This window comes from Bison bison, unplaced genomic scaffold, assembly GCF_000754665.1.
Source record: "Bison bison bison isolate TAMUID 2011002044 unplaced genomic scaffold, Bison_UMD1.0 scf7180017864063, whole genome shotgun sequence".
NCBI classification, from domain to species: domain Eukaryota; kingdom Metazoa; phylum Chordata; class Mammalia; order Artiodactyla; family Bovidae; genus Bison; species Bison bison.
In genome coordinates, this window is record NW_011494635.1 from 15,593,507 (window position 1) to 15,604,653 (window position 11,147).

At 52.4% G+C, this 11,147-nt stretch overlaps 1 protein-coding gene across 3 annotated transcripts in view; it reads left to right on the forward strand.

The window, feature by feature from the left end:
• The first annotated feature begins 234 nt into the window (after positions 1-234).
• The window catches only part of ZBTB46 (zinc finger and BTB domain containing 46), a 39,305-nt gene continuing 28,392 nt past the window's right edge, over positions 235-11,147 (forward strand). Inside the window, exons 1-2 of one of the 3 annotated variants that reach the window (XM_010836559.1) lie at positions 235-1,333; positions 10,601-11,142. In XM_010836559.1, the coding sequence (XP_010834861.1) occupies positions 10,633-11,142 (510 nt within the window). In that variant the 5' untranslated portion in view covers positions 235-1,333; positions 10,601-10,632. Of the gene's footprint in view, positions 1,334-9,122; positions 11,143-11,147 lie in introns of those variants that run through there. The other 2 variants (XM_010836560.1, XM_010836558.1) reach the window with 2 other exon arrangements.

The window sequence follows — 11,147 nt, forward strand, 5'->3', positions numbered from 1 at the left end:
CCCCCCGCACTGTGTTGGCATGCATAGTCCTGGACTCAGGTCTGCAGGCCAGGCACCAGCCTTGTCTCTCAGCACATACGTGTGTGTGTGTGCTAAGTTGCTTCAGTCATGTCTGACTCTTTATGACCCCATGGACTGTAGCCTGCCAGGCTTCTCTGTCCTTGGCATTCTCCAGGCAAGAGTCCTGGAGTGGGTTGCCATGCCCTCCTTCAGGAGATCTCCCCAACCCAGAAATCGAACTCCCATCTCCTGCACTGGCAGGTGGGTTCTTTACCACCAGCGCCACCTGGGAAGCATCGTCTCTTAGCACCAGCCTTCCTTAGTCACAAACTCCCTTGATTCTGTAAAAGTGATCTTGTTCTTTCGTAACCTCATTGTATTTTCAGATCCCTACTTTGGAAGTTTTCAAACACACACAGAATTAGCAAGTGTGTTTCCTTCAGTAATTCCCTTTTGTTCTCACATTTGAGTTCCTCTGTTTTTGCTCTGAACTACTTTAAAGCAAATCACAGACATTGTGTCTCACTGTCCCATGCTTTCCTTCATGTGGGTGGTTCCGTGAGTACCTCCTGGGGCCCCCCAATTGGAGCTCAGGCTTAGGGATGGCATCCTCCAAGTTTTTACTACTGGTTGATTTGAGCTGCAGTCGGGACAGACCCAGGAGTTGCATTTGGAGAAGTTGCACTTGGGGTGGTGGCTCTGGAATCTGCTTTATTCTGTTTTGGGCTGTTTGTTGAAAAGTCAGACCTGTTGGTCCCACACGGTGGTCTGGCTGGTGGCATTCTCTGACCGTTAGGAGCCCCACCCTGTTTCGAGGACCAGGCAACCGGGACCGCGTGTCTGGTACTCAGTGTCTGAAGTGTGACAGTGACGTCTGCATTGGAATTTCTGACTTAAAAAATGAATAGTTTTTATATTTTGTGCCTGCTTTTAAAGATACTTGTACCTTCTGTTAAGGATCTGTACATAATCTGTTCAAAATGATTATCACCTATGTAAGTTTTATTTGAAAAATTCTAGATTTAATAAAGTGTAGTATCATCTTGGAATTTTGTAAGCATAATTTTTTGGCAAGATCATTTCTTTCGAATATTTTAGTGATTGTTTGGAGCCATGAGCTATTTTTGCCATAGTTCTTTACTAGGTAAATTGTTTTCATCCACAGCCAACCCTGGGTCTGGAGCGTGTGCCCCTCTGTTTGAATGGCAGCTGATGAAGTAGCTGCATGGCCGAGGGGCAGGGGGCTTGATTCTCGTGAGGAGAACGCTGGCTGAGCTGGTGAGGGAAGTGGGGTTCACGCCTCACTGTCACCTGGTTTCTGCGTCCTGAGAAGGTGAGAGTCTCTCTCAGGTGTGTGCCTGTCTGCTACTGCAGACACACACTCCTCATTCACTCGGCACCCGTCCACCCAGCCTTCATTTATTCAGCATCTAATGAGTGTTTACCGTCTGCAAGGCCTATGCAGAATGACAGTGGGGACTTGGAAACGTCCGATTAGCAGCTAAAATTGTGTCAGATGCCAGAACAAACGTTTGTTCTGGTCCAAGCCTGTATGGGGGCTCTCCCGCCACCAGCCGGGGAGTCGGGCATTACATTTCTCTGCCCCAGTCCAAACCCAGTGACCTATATGATGGGGTTTCCTAGGTAGCACCTTAGAGGGTTGGCTGGATCCTCTTGTTTTCAAGAAATGCAACTTTGAATAGAAAAGACAGCTTGAAGATTCTAGCATTTGCTTGGTGTAAACAAATGTTGCAAAATATTAAAGAACTGGTGTATTTGGTTAAGGGTTAGGAGGGAGTTCTCTCAAGAATCATTCTTGCAGCTTTTCCTTCTGTTGGAAAGTGTTTCAAAGACAAAAGTTAAAAGACTACAGAGGATTCCATCCTGTTGCTTGAGAACTAGGTGCTGGTTTTTTTCCCTTTCCTGTTTAGATTTGATGTTTTTCTTTGGCAGAGGAGTACAAGTGTTAGAGTTAACATTTCAAGTCAGTATAGCTCAGATTTAAAACCTTTGGATATAATTTTTCTGCCTTCTTAGGCCGATCAGTTTTCTTTTTAAGAAAAACTTAAAATTTTTAAGTGGATGTGTGGCTTTTTCCTGTGGCTTTTGTAACAAAGTGCCACAGACTGGTGGCAAACACAGCAGAAACATGTTCCCCCAACAGGGGTCGTGGGGCTGTGCTCCCTCCGGGGGCTCTGGGAGAGGGTCCTGCCCGCCTCTTCAGCTCTTGTGGCCCAGGCACCTCTGGGCTGTGGCCACGTCCCCCCTGCCCCACCTCTACCTCCATCCCCCTCTGCATGTCTGGGTTCAGAGTTCCCCTTTTTGTGACACACCCGTCCCACTGGGTTATGACCTCATCGTAAGTTGGTTAAATCTACCAGGATCCTGTTTCCAAATAAGGTTGCATTCACAGGTACTGTCTTCTGGGGACACGATTCACCCCACAAAAGCAAGTAACTCTGTATCCATCCTCCACCTTTACTGTGAGCTGTGACTGATGGAGAACATCAGAGCCCACCTCTCAGCCACACCTGTGGTGTCAGCTCTGAATTGTGGTCCTGTGATGTCATGGGGCTGGTCAGAGGCCCTTTGTCCATGGCCTCACTGTCATGGCCTTCAGTGAGGTGAAAGTGGGACCTTCAGGCCCACCCAGGATCAGGAAAGTGCTGTCCGCTGCTGCTTCTACCAAGAGCTAAGCTGGGACGTTTAAACAGTATCTCTTGATTGACAGAGGCACCACGTGTGCTGTTGTAGGAGGAGCCCCTGGAGACTTCTAGGATGAGACAGCTTGTCAGCAGCTGGGGGGATTGCATCCATGGCAGGATATGCCTTTCGATCCACCTGTTAAAAAGAGCACATTTGTATTGTCCAATGATTCATCACAGCCTAAGGGAGCTGGTCATGGAACAACAGACTGGTTCCAAATAGGAAAAGGAGTACGTCAGGCTGTATATTGTCACCCTGCTTATTTAACTTATACACAGAGTACATCATGAGAAACGCTGGGGTGGAAGAAGCACAAGCTGGAGTCAAGATTTCTGGGAGAAATATCAATAACCTCAGATATGCAGATGACACCACCCTTATGGCAGAAAGTGAAGAGGAACTAAAAACCCTCTTGATGAAAGTGAAAGAGGAGAGTGAAACAGTTGGCTTAAAACTCAACATTCAGAAAACTAAGATCATGGCATCTGGTTCCATCACTTCATAGGAAATAGACGAGGAAACAGTGGAAACAGTGTCAGACTTTATTTTTGGGGGCTCCAAAATCACTGCAGATGGTGATTGCAGCCATGAAATTAAAAGACGCTTACTCCTTGGAAGAAAAGTTATGACCAACCTAGATAGCATATTCAAAAGCAGAGACATTACTTTGCCAACAAAGGTCCGTCTAGTCAAGGCTATGGTTTTTCCTGTGGTCATGTATGGATGTGAGAGTTGGACTGTGAAGAAGGATGAGTGCCGGAGAATTGATGCTTTTGAACTGTGGTGTTGGAGAAGACTCTTGAGAGTCCCTTGGACTGCAAGGAGATCCAACCGGTCCATTCTAAAGGAGATCAGTCCTGGGTGTTCTTTGGAAGGAATGATGCTAAAGCTGAAACTCCAGTACTTTGGCCACTTCATACGAAGAGTTGACTCATTGGAAAAGACTGATGCTGGGAGGGATTGGGGGCAGGAGGAGAAGGGGATGACAGAGGATGAGATGGCTGGATGGCATCACCAGCTCGATGGACATGAGTTTGAGTGAACTCCGGGAGTTGGTGATGGACAGGGAGGCCTGGTGTGCTGCAATTCATGGGGCCGCAAAGAGTCGAACACGACTGAGCGACTGAACTGAACTAAACTGAAGGGAGCTGGTAGCTGCCCATTACAGTTGTGCGTTGTTTAGAGAGGAAAGGGCCACAGTGAGGGTCGAGTGTAGCAGGAGGTGCCTGGGGGCACAGGTAAAGCCGTAACCTCTTCCCCTTGCTCTCCCCAACCCCGCAAAGCAAACTTGTGGACCGGCTTCCCACCAGCAGAAGCGACAGAGCTCTTGGGTCGATGCCTGGCTGGGGCCGTGATTCTGCTTCGGCTTCGTGGGGGGTCTCCCTGCCTGGTCTCTTCTGTTCTCTCCCTGCCCCTGCAATTGTTTCTGGGGCCCCAGGCACCCTGCCAATCAGGACATCTGGGACCCCTGGGGGGCTGCTCTCTCTTGGGAGCCCGTGTCTCCCCTTGATGTACTAGCCCCTGGCTTCCCCATCTTGGTGGCTGGTGCCCCAACCACCCTGAGGTCCAGGCCGGCACCACCCCGGCTCCTTGTGGTTCTTTCACTGGCCCCGTCCCGTCTGTGTCCCACAAGCTCTCCCGTCAGACGCCGAGGTGCTGTGTCTTCCCTGGGCTGCCTGTGTGTTGGCCATAGCTCGATGCCCTCGACCGTCCTGAAACACAGGCCTCTTGTGTCCCAAGGTGCTGAGCTGACTTCTGTGGTTCTTCTGTCCACGTGATGCTGGTTGGGCCGCAGTCCTCCAGGCTGGGCTGGGCCGCCAGCATGGGTGGCTCCGTGCCTTGGAACCTTGAGGGTGAGCCTCGGCCAGGTCTCTGGGGTGGCCATACTCAGGCCCCACTCACTTAGTCTCGCTGCTTGTGCCCCTTCCTCAAGCCCTCCCTGAGAGCCCTCATAGCACCTCTGTGCTGCTCTGGCTCTGGCCTGGCGGGGGGCCAGTCCTCAGCCTGAGCTCAGTGCCCAGCACAGCTCCAGGCTCCTGGACACCCTCAGGGGCTGATATGGAATCACACTGGGACTAAGTCTGGGCCACAGCTATGACCTTGGAATTCTGTGGGTCATTCCACACTGAGAGCCAGAGCCAAGCAGGCGGGGACAGGGTGCATCTGGCCCTCTGTGGTCAGGGTGTGTGCATCCTGAGAGGAAGTGACATCTAGACAGGTAGGAGAGTCCAGGGAGGGGGGCAGAGGAGACTCTTGGTCCCATGGAGGTAAGGGAACCGAAAGAGGCTGTGACAGGGAAGAGGGTGGTGGTGGCGTGGGGCTGGGCAGGGGCTGGGGGCGGGGAACCACCCTGGCCCACAAGGGTTTGCATTATGAGATCACCCTGGTCTGCAGCACCCAAGGGTCAGGCTGTGAGTCACTGGAGAAACTTCAGGCAGAGCTGCCCTCCCCGGGCACCTAAAGATGATTTCTGTTACTGAATGTGGAGTATTTCTTCCTAGTCAGGAGCTTAGTTTTAAATTTTAAAAGGCAACAAGGAACCCTGAGAAAACAATGTGTATAAAGTGTGGGTTATAAAATGGTTCCCTGTTCTCAGTGTCTTGGATCTTGGGTTTTTCAGAACCTTGGGATGTGGGACATGGTGTCCATACAAGGAGGGCCTGGGGCGGGCTGGGTTCTGCCCATGGGCAGAGGCCTTGGTGGGAAAAGCCGAGCACTTACCATATGGACTGTATCACCCACTGGTGTTGGTGGGTTCTTGGGTAGATAAGAGACATGTGTGTCCCGGGCTTCTGGCAGAACCCTGGGCTGAGTGTCTTAAATGACAGAGATGTATCCCATTGAAGCCCTGGAGGGCAGAGGTCAGAGAACAAGGACCACACCTCCTCTGAAGGTGCTGGGCAGGATGGAGGACCTGTCCCAGGCATCCCTCCAGCTTCTGGTGCTTCCTTGGCCATGGCCTCATCTCTTCTGTCACACAGCTGTCTCCCCATGAAGGTCTGTGTCCCAGGGTCCCCTTCCCTAAGGACACCAGTCACATTGGAGCAGGGCTCACCCTAGTGACCTTGTCTTAACCAGTTCCATCTACAAGGACCCCATTTCCAAATAAGGTCATGTGCAACAAGTGAGTCTGGGACATGGTTCAACCCACGGCAAATGGTGATGGGTACACACTGGTTTGTAGTCGAGCAAGGATATTTCCATAAAAGTAGTTTTGTAGTTGACATTGTCATAATTTGCGTACAATAAGCTACTCATTGGAGGAGGGTAAATGGGTGGGTTTGCACACAGCGGTATCTCTGTCTTTCTCTGTCTTTCGCTGTCCCCAGGCCAGGCAGCCCCTGTTCCTGCCCATGTAGGTCTCTGCAGGTTCCAGTTTCATGGAAGGCATTACTGCACTGTCTCCTTTGTCCGGTTGCTTTCACGCAGTGTAATTATCTAGAGACTCACCCGTGTCCACCTGGAAGGGCCTTTTAGACGCTCGGCCGGCCAGGCAAGGGCGGAGATGGGGCTTCATGGGGCCTGCAGGCAGCAGCTTGGCTTCTGCAGACCAGGAGTGGGTGGTCTGGTTCTAGCACTAAAAGTATGTTGCTTCCACCTTAAAACAATATTCACCTGTTAGGTCATGTTTCCAGGAAAATTTCAAGAAAGTGTAAATGGAGCACAGTGGAAACACAGAGTGAGAAGAGGTGAAGTCGGGTTGGCGAGGAGGTTCCATGGGTGTTTGAGGCACTCACCTCTTAGCATTGGGCTTTTCTGTACTGGGACTCGGTGACCGACCCTGGGGAGGGACCAGTCGGCCAGGGCTCCCGATCCATGCCCACACCTGGAATTTCTTTTGAGTGCAGCTGGATACAAAGTCCAAATGCATTCACTATTTTGCATCCTTATTATTAGAACCAATTGTCTTCAAGGTGGAGCTCTTTAGGGACCAGAGAAAAAACATGAATACCCGCTTCTCCCAGAATTGCTAATCTGAACCTACAGTGCAGCAAATGAGATAAACTCAGAGCAGTCTGCACGTTTTGTGTTTCTTGTGATTTTCGAGACTTGGCAGTTTATTTGGCTTTTACCAGTGGAGCATCCATGGTCTCATGGGCAAGCTGGATGAATAAGAGATGGGCCTCCTGCTGGTAGTTTTTGAAGATGGTTCTTTGTTGCAGCCTCCTTACCTTCAGATGCTGTGGGGAGAAGGTTCATGAGGTACCCTGGGGTTGGAGTGCTGCGGGCTCTGTACCCTGGAAGTGACAGACGGGAGTGCCCCTGACATCACATCTGCCCCTGATGCTCACAGAGGAGGTTGACACGGCAGGTCCGTGCTCATGTCTGAGTGCAGCTTGTTTAGGGGAGACCTCAACACCCACCTTGACCCCAGGTCACCATAATGAAGAGTTGAGACTCGGGTCTCTTGAGTCGTGGGAGCTGGCTCGGGACTGTGAGACTTGGGGCAGGGCAGGTCCGTGGCACCCAACACGAGCTCGGTGGCTCCGGATGGCTAGACTCAGGTTCCCTGCCAGGCAGCTTGGAGACCACCTCCACCTTTCCCAGAGGCGTCGGTATTAGAAATGGCTCTGGCAGCATCAGGCAAGATTCCCACCAGGCAGGATGGGGCCTCGGCTGCCCCCTCCATCACTCGCCGTGCCATCACCTGCATGGTCCCCGTGTCCTGGGTTATGTCTTTGGGGTGGCTCCGAAATCTGCATGGTGCAGATCGGCACACTTTTGGAGTCTAGTCTGGAACTTGGATTCAACTTGTATTTGCACCAAGGTGGTCATAAGTGATTCTGTCTGAGGCTGAAGTGTCTTGAGATCAGCGAGCTATAAATAAAACAGAGAGTAGGGACCCCAGGAGACATGAAACCTGCGTAGAGATGGAGTGGCTTCCAGATGGCACATGGGTCACTAACAAAGTTGCAGGTGCTGGTATGGCAGCAGGGAACCCGTCTGCCCCCTTGTTCTCACTAGCCTGAGCTTCTCTTGACAGAGTGGCGTCTGGGACCCTTCAGGGCCACAGGCTCCTTTTTGAGGGTCCCTTCCTCACAGGACTGCCCATGTGGACCTTGAAATGCACGACAGTGCCCTGTGGTCCATGCAGCAGCACAGGTGATTCAGAATGACAGTCAGGTTATCTGTCCACAGGCGTGTGTGCGATGGGGCTTCCTAGGTGACACTAGTGGTAAAGAACATGCCTGCCAATGCAGGGGACGTAAGAGACAGTTTCAGTCCCGGGTCAGGAAGGTCCCCTGGAGGAGGGCATGGCAACTCTGTCCCGTATTCTTGCCTGGAGAATCCGGACAGAGGAGCCTGGTGGGCTACAGTCCATAGGGGCACAAAGAGTTGGACAGGGCTGAGCAACTTAGCATGTGTGTCCTGTGAACAAGTGTGGGTCCACTGGCGTGCGCTCCCTGAGCAGGTGTTTGTCCCACGGCCAGGTGCGTCTCCACTAGGCAGGACCCTCCTTTGGGGCAGGGCAGATGCTCTGCTGTCCTAGCCCTCAAATAAAAACCTCTGTGAGCATGCGTCTTTCTGGTCAGTCTGCTGTGTGATGTGACTACTAGGAAGCTTCTGTTTTTAGGGTCACGGCCACTGGGCAGCAGCTCTTCTGCTGCGGTCAGGTGGGCAGGACCCCATGAATGTCTCACTGATGTTCTCACTTTGTAATGCAAATTCAGTCATTCCCCTAAAGTTTCAGTAGGCTTGGATAAATTATGTGTATGCTTAGTGTTTCCATAGCAGACTAATCTGTTGTTTGTTTGTTTTCGTCTGTACCACATGGCCCACGGGATTTTAATTCCCTGACCAGGGATTGAACCCGTGCTCCCTGCAGTGGGAGGGTGGAGTCCTAACCACTGGCCCCCCCAGAGAAGACCCTGAATAATCTATTTTTGATTATCATTCCTTTAGATTCCTCTTCTTTTTAGCATGCAGGTAGCTTTTTTCCCTAATGAAAATTGTATTTTCTTACAACAGATTCTCTGTAAAATACATAACTGATTTTTAAGCTGCTCTGATTGAATAATAATTTATTTTAGAACTTCCCATATGAGTTGAAATTATTTTAGAAATGCAAACCCTGTGAGGTAGTTGCTGTTTCTGTAAACGGCTCTGGCATTTCCCCCTTTTCGGTTTTCTTCCTGATTCTTAGAGGATATGCTTCACTGGTGAATAAAGAGATTTATTATTCATACAGGAAGTCAGGTAATGAAACCTGCATCTTCCTAATTTGAATACAGGGTCCTTAGGTGCCTGAGTACCTCCCTCCACCCCACCACCATCCCCTGCACATGCCCAGGAGCTCCTTGTGGACTCAGACATGAAGCCAATGTTTTGCACTCATATGGTTGATTTCTTGACTTGACACGTGTTCCAGTCCTCCCTCAGTGTCTGGTTAACCTGAGTGTGATGCCAGCTCTGGGGTGAAGCCAACCTGGATGATCTGTCTGTTCTCCTCCCCTCCTCGCATGCCCTGGAGGAAGAGCAGACTGGGTGATGACTGCCCTTGGGGGGCCCCCATGCACCCAGGGTCAAACACCCCAGTATCAGCTGTGAGTGTGGGGACCCCCCCCAACATGGCCAATTCTGACCACTCCCCCTCCTCCTCAGGGTCCATCCTTGGGGTCTGGTCCCACTGGTCTCACGATTGAAATAGCCTGTTTACTTTTGGTCTTGAGGTGGGGTGGGGGCTGGCGGGAACAGTGCCCAGTGGACTGTCGAGAGATATGAAGGAGCAAAAGACTTGGAGTCTCCCTGGCCTTGTTCTCCTGGCGTGAGGACTGCAGCCATCTGCAGGTGAGCCCAGGTGACGTTGGGAAATGTGTTGGAAGTCCAGGGAAAGCTGTTCCACCACGAAGTGTCCCACACCGTCCCCTCCCTTGCCTGCCTTTTGTCTGCTCCCCGTGGGAAAGGTGGACGATGTCCCCACCTCTGACCAGCTGTGAAAGGGTGAGTTTAAAAGGAAGATCTGTCTTCCTTGGGGGGTTTCACGCAGTGACGACGGCCCCAGAATTCGTGTATTGAGGTCCTCGCCCCCAGCACCTCAGAACCTGACCTGGTTGGGCTGGGACTTGTACTGAAGTGGGAGGGGCCTTGTCCAATATGACCATGTCCTCGTGGGGGATGTTGGGACCGACACGCGCAGTGACACTATACAGGTTGGGGGATGACGCCGCACGGGCCAAGGACACTGAGGGTTGCTGGTCAGCAGCAAAGGCCGGGACATCCCCTGCGTGGTTTTCAGAGGGACCCCTGCCCACGCCACGGCCTCGGGCTGTGACCTCCTGACAGGGCAGCACTGAAGTGCTTTTATCTCGGCCACACATTCCGGTGGCCCCAGAAACTTTGGGGGCAGCAGAGAGCTGGGAAACAGAACCAGGGGGAGCAGCACGGTGGAGCCCAACTTGAGAAATGATTCGGGGGCTCAGGATAACAGGGGGTTCTTGTCACCTTGGGTCCCTCCTCCACTGGATACCTTCCTGGGGAGCTGAGGTAGTCAGGGGCCTCCTCCCTCTGCAGCTGGGTTGGACTGGCCTGTGGGCATTCAGCCTTGGCCCTTCCTGCCCCTCGGGCCGGACCCTGTAGGATGTTGCTGTCGTTTTGCCGTTAAAGACACTTCTTCTTCAAGGGTGGGGGTGAAGGCGCACCTGGTTCTCTTCACCTAGACTTTCTGTTTGGGTAAAAAAGTCTCTTTGACTGCGGATGGGCCTTCTCTTCCTTTCTGGAATATTTGCTTGGTTGGAGGGTCAGCTGCAGCATGTACAGCGCTGTGTGCAGGAGGACGGAGCTGGCTCAGGTGCCGCCCTCAGGTGCCCTGTGTCCAGCGGCCTCCCTCTGCACACTCTTTAGCCCTTGGTGCGTGTATGACTATGCGGGTAACCCTTCCGTTCTCACCCCACAGAGTCCATAGAGGAGGCCACCCCAGGATCCCAGATGAACAACCGGAAGGAAGATATGGAAATCGCGTCCCACTACCGACACCTGCTGCGCGAGCTGAATGAGCAGAGGCAGCACGGAGTGCTGTGTGACGTGTGTGTGGTGGTGGAGGGCAAGGTTTTCAAGGCCCACAAGAACGTCCTGCTCGGCAGCAGCCGCTACTTCAAGACTCTCTACTGCCAGGTGCAGAAGACCTCTGAGCAGGCCACAGTCACACACCTGGACATCGTCACAGCCCAGGGCTTCAAGGCCATCATCGACTTCATGTACTCTGCCCACCTGGCTCTCACCAGCAGGAACGTCATCGAGGTGATGTCCGCGGCCAGCTTCCTGCAGATGACGGACATCGTGCAGGCCTGCCATGACTTCATCAAGGCCGCGCTGGACATCAGCATCAAGCCAGACGCCTCGGATGAGCTCGAGGCGTTTGAGGTGGGCGCCCCGCCCGGTGGTGGTGCGGACGCCCTCATCTCTGCTGTAATGGCTGGGAGGAGCATCTCCCCTTGGCTGGC